Genomic DNA, 12,757 nt, shown 5'->3' with positions numbered 1-12,757 from the left:
GCAAAGCCACAGAGTGGTTTTAAAAGGGAGCGTTTAGTCAAAGGGATGAGACGCATGCAGCCACTGCTGCCTGACAAGTGACATCCGGCAAAACTGGCTAATCCGGTGATAACCACACATGCACAGGCCCTAATCGGCATGAGACAAGGCACCAAAGGTTTTGGTGTTTATTGGCGGCGGGGGGGGGGGGGGGGGTAGGAGGGTATTTGTTTGCCATTTGTGTGTGTGTGTGTGTGTGTGTGTGTGTGTGTGTGTGTGTGTGCGTGTGTGCGTGTGTGTGTGTGTGTGTGTTTAATTCTGAAAAATCCAACAATTCTGTTTATACAGACTGTGGTTCCATCAGATTTTAATCCCCTGAACAGCTGTTCCAACTCATTTTCCAGGCCCAAGGAAGAGAGGGAGAGAGAGAGAGAGAGAGAGAGAGAGAGAGGGGGGGGGGGTAGATGGGAGAGAGAGAGAAAGAGAGAATGAGCAAGGGAGAGAGGGAGAGAGAGAGAGAAGTTCAAAGGCCACCTCACAAAATATGTGTAAATGGTGTTTTCATGAGAGACATGGGCTTTGGGACTACAACAGAATGAGGACTTGCAGTTAAAAGTAGACCTGCTAATCCAAACAAAGATTATATTAATTTAATTTGATTTTCATAATAAAACAAACTAGCTCATTCTTTCCCCACTAAATGCTATTTAAATATTTTCACTCCAAACACACTGCGATCTGATAAGGAACTGATAATGATGGCTGATGATGACGTTAAAAGAAATACAATACATCGTTGGAGCAACATAGCCCATAGTCTGGTTAAATGGCATATAGCCTTCGGTCAAGAACTGCACGGCCTATATAATGTAATACCCTGCAGCACGTGAGATTGAACTTGCTATAACTTTTCTGTGAGTATAACTTATATCAGTGCAGGTTCTCAAACCTTTTCATGTCAAGGACACCCAGATGTATAGCCTGCGGACCCCCAATTGAAAAAGACATGCCAGGGACCCCCATAAGAGATAAGAGATAAGATTATCATCCATTTTAAATTCAAGGACCCCTGCATGCATTAGGCAGCTATACGGGCTCTCATTTAATATGGCATTTTCTATCTCTGGGACCGCACTTTATATTGTAAAATCTATGTTGATTTAACTCTGAGAGTGTACTCTCTGAGTTACAGGGTCCATTTGGTTCCTATTTAACTATAGGGACCCCCTGCAACTCCTTCAATGTGGGGTCCCCCCGGACCCCACATTGAGAAGCAATGACTTGTATCACATTCCTAAAATACATTATTATTATTCTAAGTTTATTATTCCGATTCAAAATAAACATGGAAATATTTCCTTCCAGCCAGGAGGACACGTGTAGCCTTATGTGTTGAACTTGAAACGCACGCGTGCAGGCATGGCGCGTGCATGTGAGGCCGAGAGGAGCGAACCAGCGCAGGAGCCACGTGGGGGAAACGCGGAAGGCCGTTCTCAAAGAAAGACCGTTTTAAATGAACTTTGAATGATAAATTATATAAAGCCGTGCATGTCAAACGGGACCCCCTGCGAAATGTCAAATGAATAAGGATAATTAATTTAAAGCAACAATCTCGCTATACTATAGCCTACCATCCTGCATTCAGGGTTCATATTGGCTCTTCTTCTGAGCACCAACCAACATGACATGGCAGTTTTAACCTATATTGACCTAATTGTCTTAAATTTAAGCAGGTAAAAATGTTAATAGTCACGAATAACATATGACCCAGTATAGTTTTTCATATTTTTTTTTGCAAACGCGTAAGTTATTTGCTGCCTGGCGCAAAGCTGCCATGGACTCACAGCGCTTTGAAATGGAAAAACGTAAAGGCCTGCTGTCTGCTGAACTCTGAGTGACGTGTGCACTCGATCTGTAAGTATAAAGTAAATATCCTACAGACATGTATATATAATAGACCACATATATATTCATATCGGGTTGTTTCCCCCCCGGTTTGATAGATATATCTCAGCCTATATATTTCCAGTTAACTTCTTGAGGTCAAGGCCAAGGGGCATAATATGGGGGATATATATAACAACACATTTAATGAAGAGACGGGTTATATATATATAAAACACATACACCCAATACTGAATATTAAATATGTTGGTGACTTACCACTAATGCATTGTTTAGAAGGTGAGTGGGGTAATACTTTAGTGTTGAGAGTAGGGGGAGCATGAAGAGAGGTGTCGGCGTCCCGCGGCGGGCAGAGGAGCAGAGGGGAAGGAAGATGTTAAAATGTCGCACCGGTACACTTAAAAAAAAAAGAATCGTGATGTGAGATGAGGATGATGATGATGATGAATAACATTGTGTGGGTTGCATTATATTATTATTATATAACTATAGCCTACTACTACTGAACACAGACCGGCTATAATGCTACTCAGAATGAAGTGTGCAGACTCGGCGTATAAAGTTTGGCCTAAAAAAAAAGGGGATGCCAATTACGCTATACTAGAGCCAGCTGCGTCCTTTACGCAAGTGATGATAGTCCTACAAACAGGTGTGTGATTATAACTCGGAGAAGTTACGTTTTTTAATTTCAGTTCTATAATACATAACAACGCTATACTGAAAGTCGCCACAAAACGTACAATTATAGAAATAGCAATAGTTTCAATCAAATATTGAAATGATTTATTCGAGCGCCAAAATATTCGAGTCTATATACGTTTATTTTAAGCTTTGAAAGGTGAAATAGTGTGCGTATACTAAATTGTTAATTTGCTGCATCACTTTCTGTGTATAACTTGTTTTCAGTTATTTATGGTCAGACCGAGACTCCACAGGAGTATATATTTTGTGGGAGCATTTATCAAACGAAAAACTCATAGCAGGCTTTATATGCCCGTTATTTGCATCCCTATAAATTACCTCACCACAGACTACAGAGAAAACACCCCCCCCCCCACACACACACACACACACACACACACACACACACACACACACACACACACAGGGATCGCCGTTATAATTTCCCTCATGCGCTGCTGCATGCCCGTCACATCCCATAGCCCGCTGCTTCTCTTGCAGCAAGGCTTTTTATCACAGTTAATAATTCATACGATTGTTTACATTTGTTTCCATATCCGAGGTCCAAGCTTGTTTTAATTATTAACAGCAATTAAATAAACAAAAGTGTTCTTCGCATGCATGGTCTGCGACTGCGAGGGAATGCTGATCGAGTTGGAGAGTGCGTGAGTGCCGTGCGTGGTGCCACGGTGAGTCCTACAGGCTACATTGTGTGCAAAGTTGCTCCTTTCTGCACAGCACAACAATATACAGCCACACACACACACACACACACACACACACACACACACACACACACACACACACACAAGACAAAATGAAATAAAAATATAATAATAAACGCTCTAAAGCATCATACAACATATAGTCTATATACTGACATCATGCACTCATGACATGTTTTTTTCCTGTCCCACAGAATGACATACTACTTTACCATATGTGCAACATGTGCACCACATTGCATGCATTTAGTTTCTGTTGCCAATTAGGCTACTTTAAATGAAGGGAAAATATAGTTTTTGTGGCTCAATGCAAGCTTCCATGCATGCATATATTATATGCATTGGACATCATCTGGTGTGAAATGTCTAAAATGTTTTATCAGTTCCAGATCAACAATGCATGCAGAATAACTTTAACTTTTTTGCTGAATTGCTTTTCAAATTTGTAAATATGTGATGTATATATTGTTAAATATGATACCGTTCCACAGTTGTTATAAGATGTTTATAATCATGTATTTAAACCGGGAAAGCATCTGTGTCATTTTAGATTTTGCATGTTGACTTATTCCAAAATAGCAGATATACAAGCTCACGTTATAGGCTAAGCTTATATAGGCCTATATACATCTGCAAGCTATTTATGAACATTTTTGAAAAACCTTGAAAGTGTGAGAATTATACTGATTCAGAAGGCATTTGTAGAATCGGCCTTATTGGGTTAATTAACTTAAGTTTCAGTCAGTCGTTTTCCTCCAGGAGAGCCGTCTAGAGTCTATATACCGGTATACGCATATAATAGACTCAGCCTGCTTCAATAGAACTATAAGAATCAGGGAAAGTTTTAAAATCTCCTTTGTCTTTTCCGTGTCAGCAAAGGGACAGCATGGTGATCCTCCTCGATATTGTTAAATGGGAACCAGACCCACGACTGTGCCCGCATGAGAGAGAGGAGCTGAGAAAGCAGCCCCCTCGGCCCTCTGGTAGCAGTTCGTCAGCAGCAGAGGCACGAGAAGATAGGGCGGGAAACACTTTTAATAAAACCACTGTAAAATCAGGAATGAATTACACATCAAACAAGCCCTGGCAGTACGCGAGCGGGACGAAGCCAATGAGGGATAAACAAGTTTTGCTTTGAAACAAGCAAGGATTCCCCCCCCCCCCCCCCCTGCTCTGCACGGTTATTGTAGCACGCGGGGCAGGTCACTGTAGCCAGCAGCTACAATACAGTGGTCTGCCTTCTTAGTTTACAGACCATAGAACAAAGAATGAGGTTTTATATATAAGAAAGAATGGTATGACACGATCATGCCTATATAGCTATAGTGGCTGGAATTTTATTTGGCTTGTTGGGTGATCACACGGCAGTGAGAAATGTACGTGTATACGCCTTATAATATTCAGTACAGTATGTCCACTCACATGGCAGCTAAATCAAACTGAACTCGACCTTAAAAATAAGGAGAACACTTATATATATATATAGGAACTGGGAGAATACTATATACGGCATGCTGTGAGCATGTCAAAAAATTGTGGGGTTTGAAACGGCAACAGTTTATGTGACTATGATGAATTGTATAAATGCAACTACACCCATATGGCAAATAGCTCAGTGAAAAGAATGTGCTGCGAGATGGGTTGTTTTTGTGCACAAACTTATCTCTCGTGCACCGTCCAATCCATGGAAGGTTATTTCAACGAGGCGAAAGGTTTAGAGCAAAAGCAATGCTCCTCTATACGTGTGGGACGACATTTTATTTTACAATCATTCTATAACTAAATTGTCACTGAGACGGCAAACGGTTAAGTCTTGCAAAAAAATTCAAACTACAAAAAAAAGAAAAAAGTGAAATCAGGAAAAAAATCCAGATATTATAGCTCTATATATATACTGTCTGTCAAATTACCTTTAAAATATAAATGTAAATGAATAATAGAAAAAACAATCTGAATGACATCTATAGACATTTGTCACACAGCAGCCTGACAGCAAAGTTATTTCAGGGTCATATAAGTCCACAAGACAAGACAAGATGCTGCAGCGTGCAGAAAAACTCTGGCAATGCTCACATCGTTCAGCCTTATATATGCCACACTGGAGCAAATATCTCTAAGCGGTTCCTTATTGAACTAAATAGTAGCATGTGGTATATAAAATGTACCAAAGCGCTATTCTTTATAACACAACAAATGAGAATTAGTCAGAAATGTATACATTTAGGACATTGATAAATTTACATTTAGGACAGTCACAGCGAGAGAGAAAAAAGCCTACCGGTATATCCTTTTCTAAATAAGAATCTTATTTAGAAAAGGACAGGCTCTTTTTAAATGATTATAGGATTTAACCTTGTACTGTGTGTGTGTGTGTGTGTGTGTGTGTGTGTGTGTGTGTGTGTGTGTGTGTGTGTGTGTGTTTGCCAGTCCACATAGCAAAGGCCGAAACACGACCAATTTTAGTAGCTTATACTTAAAAATAGTCAAAAGGCAAAAAATATATAAGAGATTTTAATTTAATTATTTTACCTTCAATAAAATAATTGTGGGGAAAGGCAGTACACAGACCAACACTTAAATAGGAGTTTTGGGGCTATATATATATAAGAAATACATGAAAATTCAACTACAGTAAAATTCTCATGCGAGCTCTCAGGGTTAAATTAACACAGAATTGTAGGCTACTAATACTTTGTGTGTATGCATGGGTATAAAATAAAATGCTGGAAGCAAATGGCACTGAAACACAATCTCATAGGCCAAATGCTATAGGCTATATATTATTATCAGATGCATATAAGCCTATACCAAAAAAATGCTAGTACATGAATTGGTGCACACGGCTCCCAAAAAAAGGCTTTGAGACCACCAGTCAGTTCATGGGCCACTTCAGATGCAGCTTTTCAGTACAGCCTATATATAACATACTAGCAGCCTATTAGGCTATATGGACGTTGAGAGGCGCACACGCGCGCGCACACACTACTAAACTATCCATATGCAGTGCACACACACGCACACGCACACACACACACACACACACGCGCGCGCGCGCACAGAGAGTAAGCTACAAGACCACCAGACTCGGTTCTCCAAGAAGAATCAACTTCAAGTTCAGAGTCAGACAGTTTTCTATAACGGCCGTGCGCTCTATAGTCACCCTCTCTCTCTCTCTCTCTCTCTCTCTCCCTCTGCACCGCCAAAACGCTCACCAGTTCAGACACTTGGAAAATACATCTCTCTCACATCATGTAATCTTAAACTTTGCAGTCCACATTCTCTGTATTCCTCTCTCGACTTTCTCCTCCTCCTAGACTCTCCCTCCTTTTTTTTTTTTATATCAAATAGATTCGAGAGAAGCGCCATTTTCTCTCCATAACCAACATGTGCAACAAAAGCGCGTGAGAAAAGTTTCAACAAAGATACGCCTTCTAAAAAAAATAAAAAAATAAGGACAAGTGTTGGGAGAGCCAGCGTAAAGTTTTTACATTGGCTCGGAGAGCATAAGCCATTTCGAATGCAACAATTTAAACTGTTGCGAAAAGAGGGGAGCGCGTTGAAAACCGGCATCACACATTATACTGATCCATTAAAAAAAAAGAAATAAGAAAGACATTTACCTGTGTCAAGCAGTACGGGGAGTACATGGTTATTTTGAACAGGCTAATGAATTTTTGGAGAGCTTATTTAAGTTGGATGGAAGTTCGATGTAGTGCTGCATTGCAATCGCTCGCCGTCCTGTTTCGCTCACTCCATGCTGTAGCTTACAGTAACCCCGCCTTGAAAGTGAAAGCCTACACAAACTTTTGGGAAAAAAGTTTATCTCCCACCCTCTTCCATGCGAGACTGACTCACTCACTCTCCCTCTCTCTCGCTCTCTCTCGCTCTCTCTCCCTTTCTCTCTAATGCGCTCACGGTAAAGAATGATCCTTCCTTTGAGGGCGTTTTATTAAACATTCATCCTAATCAAGATAGCCAGATATAGTCATAATTCTTCCTGCATATAGTTCGCATTTTAAAGTCAGAGCGGCGCTATATACACGAATGGCGTATATAGCCTACGGTCGCTAGTAGCCTATACAGGTCATTAAGTTGCTTAAACGACGCAAATCGAACAAGAATGGCTGCTTATATTGGCCCATTGACGTTATAGAAATGCACATCGCGACTGTTGCCTTATTTAAAAGAGTGTATATAGCCTTGTTCTGGTGACGCGGGTCAGATGCAGGTTTAGTTGGCTTTAGATCGACTCACTCTACCGTTATTTCCCAAAATCGATGAGGCATATGTTGTATGTAGATTGATACAAAATGTTATCCGATTCAGATTAGAACATAGCGATCTGAGACCAGAGAGGCTCGTGCTGCCCAAAGGTATATAGCTCTGCTCAGCAAAGATGTGTGTGTGTGTGTGTGTGTGTGTGTGTGTGTGTGTGTGTGTGTGTGTGCGTGCGTGTGTGTGTGTGTGAGAGAGAGAGAGAGAGAGAGAGAGAGAGAAACATCATTTGACTTTTCACTTTTTCCCCCCCAACTGAATTTGACAAGTTCATTGGGTTCATCACACATTATGCAGAATATGCACATGTCTCCTGCACTGTTTGATTGGTTTTATACCATGTTTAAAACAACATTTTACTAAAGCATGTATTGCATGCCAGTGAAAATAGTTCATTGCAGCAAAAAAAGAAAAATCTCCTTTTTCTATTTCTTATAATATGCTGCTGCAAGCACACAGAGCCGATACACAGTTTCATTGTGGGTGTGAAGTGGGTAGATTTATCTGTTACTATTCAGCCACATCTGTCCCATGTACGCAGTGCAGTCTGGGACACCATCATGACTGCACTGTTTCAATTCAAGAGTTGTTGTTCTCTCAGCCAACCCGTGCACGGCTGCATGCACGACGAAGAAGGCGGCAGTATATTTTTCTACGATGAACTTTAAAAGAGGAGAAACGGACGTGAGGACAGCCATATAATCACACCCTCCTCCGAGCGGTATCAAAAACAGGTCAGAAACAAAAACCCATGCAGAGACAAAATTCACTGTCTTGTTTATGGGGCTTATTTTTATGGTATCTCTCCCTCCCTCGCTCTCCCTCATCTAATCTTCCAACTCCGTTTCTGTCTCTCTCTCTCTCTCTCTCTCTCTCTCTCACACGTACACACATAAACAAAATCTCAAATTCTATCTCACTTTTCTTTTACACAAACACATGTCGTATACACAGTAAAGGACATACACACATACACACACACACACGCACAGATACACAAACACAGCAATATACACAAACACGGCGCATGGTGAGTGATGTGACTTTACATACAAGTCATAAAATACGAGTTTTGGACGAGGGTGGTATGGCCGGGGGGGGGGGGGGGGGGGGGGGGGGGGTGATTGTGGGGGAGTGGGGGGGGGGGGGGGCTTACATATCATTGTGTAGAAGTGCATGGAGCTCAATATTCCCCCCCCCATTGGAGTCCCACAGATTTATGAGGCCTACTGCTTGCACATTTATACTGCAAGCTCTGCAGGGCAAGAAAAACAAAACAAAGAGAAAGCCTCTATGTGGCCAATTATATACTGCACACATCCAACCAACGGAGCCAGAAATGGATGGACGACGGATGGGCCGGGTGGATGGATGGATGGATAGATGCATGGATGGATGGGTGGTGGATGGATGGATGGATGCATGGATGGATAGATGATGGATGGTAGATGGATGGATAGATGCATGGATGGATGATGGATGGATGGATAGATGCATGGATGGATGGATGGATGGTGGATGGATGCATGGATGGATGATGGATGGATGGATAGATGCATGGATGGATGGATGGATGGTGGATGGATGCATGGATGGATGATGGATGGATGGATAGATGCATGGATGCATGGATGGATGATGGATGGATGGATAGATGCATGGATGGATGGATGGATGATGGATGGATGGATAGATGCATGGAGGGCTGGAGGGAGGGAGGGAGGAAGACGGTGTGTGGTCAGGGGTGTGTGCAGACCACAAAACCTTAACCTCCTTTTCCCCCCATGACCACATGAGCTCTTGATACCAACATTCTTTCATGGTTGAGTCCTTCTACGAACATGATACATTACTAATATGAAACACACAGTGTCTCTCTCTCTTGCTCTCACACACACACACAGACACACACACGCACACACACAGACACGGACACAGACACAGACACAGACACAGACAGAGACACAGACACAGACACACACACACACACACACACACACACACACACACACACACACGCACACAACTTTTGCCACATTGGCAGGTGGAATGGGTCGTCGTTCTTAAGAAGAGTGTTGACTGCAAAACTGCTCGAGGGGGGGGGGGGTTTCAGGTCTTTTGTTGTTTGCAGCTGAACACCAAATTCTCCGCTGGCTTTTTCTCCCTCAGAGGAGTCGTTAAAAGTGGTGCAGGAGGAGACCACAAGTGCAGAAGGTTACAGAGAGCGGTTTGAAGGGGATCAAGAATATGGTCCCCTCCTCCACCACCACCACCACCACCACCACCACCTCCACCACCACCTCCACCAGCTCTTCCTTTATAGAGTCAAGTTGAATGCGACACACGCAAGCCCTCCTCTCTATACCGCGGCTCCTTAAATGAGCCACACATTTAGCGGTCTGTGTGAGTAAATCTCTCATTAAGTAACACATGGCAGAGCCATATGCCTCGCACGGTGGGTTTGCTGAGCCTCTGTGTTTTTCACACGCTGCTGCAATATACACATACATATACACAGTCAAATCTGGACTGTCCAGTCGACTCTGGGAGTGTTAAAAATGGACCCCTATTTTTATGTGTATAGTAACTGTGTTTTTCTCCATCGGTCAGTTCTACAATGTACATACGTACATCAAATCCGGAGTATCCCTGATAACTCTGAGAGTGTTGAATAATTTCGGTCCACTAAGTAAGTTGTTATTCATCCCAGTGTTCATTTATCTTTGAAAGTGCAAAAAATGTGTGTTATTGACATTGGGTCTGTGGTTTTAGGGTGACTATATCAAGGAAAAGTTGGACCTGAACACACAAGATCTGTATTTGATCTGTATCTACAGAGCCTATAAAGCCATCAATCTGCAAAAAAAAAGATTTATGTCAGATCAAAGGAATTCACACTTTTCTCAAACTGTGTAATCACAGTTTAGGAAAGTGGGAGAAAAAGTGAGAATAGAAGCAAGGTCGATGGTTTTTCTATTTGGTCGACCACCCCAGAAGACTTCCACGGCAATGGATGTGTGTGTGTGTGTGTGTGTGTACATGTGTGTGTGTGTGTGTGTGTGTGTGTGTGTGTGTGTGTGTGTGTGTGTGTGTGTGTGTGTGTACAGTATGTGCGCACATTGCACATTGCACTATGAGAGTGTACTATACAAATGGAGCCAAATGGACCTGCAACAGTCCATTTGGTTTCATTTGCAACATGCTCTCATAGTTAAATACTCTGAATTAAATACTTGTACTAATTCACGTGTACACTTTTTGTGTCACACTCGCATGTTCTTTTTGCAGCTCTTTCTCTCGCCAATATACGCACACACACACACACACACACACACACACACACACACACACGCACGTGCGCACACACACACACACACACACACACACACACACACACACACACACACACACACAATACATCTAACACACTAAATCAAACAGACCTCCTTATCAGGACTTGGAGGTAGACACCCTCCTGTGGATGTTCTCACCGCCCCCCCAGACACCGTGACACTGTACTCCCCGACACTGGACCATAGCGCTCCTCTACCAACCATGTCACTCAATTACAGACATAATGGTTCATTTCTGTACCCCGAGAGTCGAGACACACGATACACTGTAGCAACCCAGATTATCCAAGAGACTTGACTTGACAAGTCTTTTTTTGCTATACCACAAAGAGTTAAAAAAAAAGAGAGAAGAAGCTGTCTCTCACCTCACATTTTCTGTCATCCACACTAATCCCCCCCATGCATCACCCAATTCCCAATTTTCAGTTTTTATTACTGTTTTATTTCAGGCCCGATCGTCGTAATGACCTCGCTGGGTAGGATTTTTATTTCACTTGTTGTTTTTAAAGCTGCAGCCTTTCTTTGACTTTTTTGTATACTGTACATTTCTAGGGCTACTTTCTTTTTTCTCAATTTTCTTTCTCTTTCTCTCTCTCACACACTCTTTTCTTATACAACTAGGCACGCTGCACATTATCGTTATAATTTTCATTCCCACGGGGCGAGGGCGCTTCGGCGAAAGTTGCAAAGGCCCCCTTTTTTTTCCCTTAAACGTGCGTGTGGAAATAATGATTGTAATGGTTTGCAGCTGAGTCGAGAGAGAGCTGTGAATGACATTATGATTGTGGTGCAATTACCAAAGACCATGAAAACACACCGTCAGTCACACTAATGACTAACGACTCAAATAGTATGTTTGATAATCATGTACGGTGAATAAATAGAATTGAAGAAATAATTATGATAATAATAGTAATAACAATAATAACAACAACAATAATAATAAATAATAATGTATAAATGTGTAATAGGTTATAATAAAAAAAAGCATACCCTGTATGAATCTGATACTACAAAGCATTCAGGCATCCCAGGACCTCTGGAGGGATCTTCATTCACCAGAAAGGTTTCGGTTGCCTGAAATATAACACAACAGTCATTCTTTTATCCACATGGAGACGTCTTTAATAGAGTTCACACTTGTAAAATCCAGAGTGATAAATGTAACTTTGTATAATCTGTAATGTAGCCAAATGGACCCTTCCGTTTGTACTCTATATAAGATACAAATGGTTGAACACATGGGGATTTTACTGTACAGGGCACTTATACAAAGCCAGCCTGTTATACTGTACGTCATAGATGTATAAGTTTTAGTTTATCTGTGTTTTTGCCGTTATAATCATCATCCTGTCCATCTTCCTCGTAATCAGCTAATTCATCATCATCACTATCATCAGCGTCGTGCTTCTCCACACATCGTATTGTTGTGTATAATAATGTGAAACATGAGTGATAATTGAACCGTTTACAACCTAGTGGGAAAGCACCTTCTATCAATTTGACATTTAGCAAAAGGCGAGTGTGTGTGTGAGCACGAGCGCACGCACGCACAAAGACAAACACAAACACAAACACAAACACAAACACAAACACACACACACGCACGCACGCACGCACGCACACACACACACACACACACACACACACACACACACACACACACGCACACATGCACACACGCGCACACACGCACGCAGACACACACACACACACACACACACACACACACACACACGCACACACACACACACACAGGGGCTCATAATGAGTGCAGCCTGCCTGAACCCATATGCTGTGCAGGCCTGTGGCCCATGAGGCAGACCCGCTAGAATGACA

At 42.0% G+C, this 12,757-nt stretch overlaps 1 protein-coding gene across 1 annotated transcript in view; it reads right to left on the bottom strand.

The window, feature by feature from the left end:
* nfixb (nuclear factor I/Xb) overlaps positions 1 to 11,983 on the bottom strand; it is a 160,780-nt gene extending 148,797 nt beyond the window's left edge. Inside the window, 2 exon segments of the mRNA XM_080777063.1 lie at positions 2,143 to 2,178; positions 11,912 to 11,983. Of these exon segments, the coding sequence (XP_080633189.1) occupies positions 2,143 to 2,178; positions 11,912 to 11,947 (72 nt within the window). The 5' untranslated portion in view covers positions 11,948 to 11,983.
* Between the last annotated feature and the right edge of the window lie 774 nt (positions 11,984 to 12,757).

This window comes from Protomyctophum bolini (assembly GCF_963924005.1).
Source record: "Protomyctophum bolini genome assembly, chromosome: 11".
Taxonomy (NCBI): Eukaryota; Metazoa; Chordata; class Actinopteri; order Myctophiformes; family Myctophidae; genus Protomyctophum; species Protomyctophum bolini.
The sequence above is the reverse complement of the archived record's forward strand: the minus strand, read 5'-3'. Positions and strand labels throughout refer to the sequence as shown.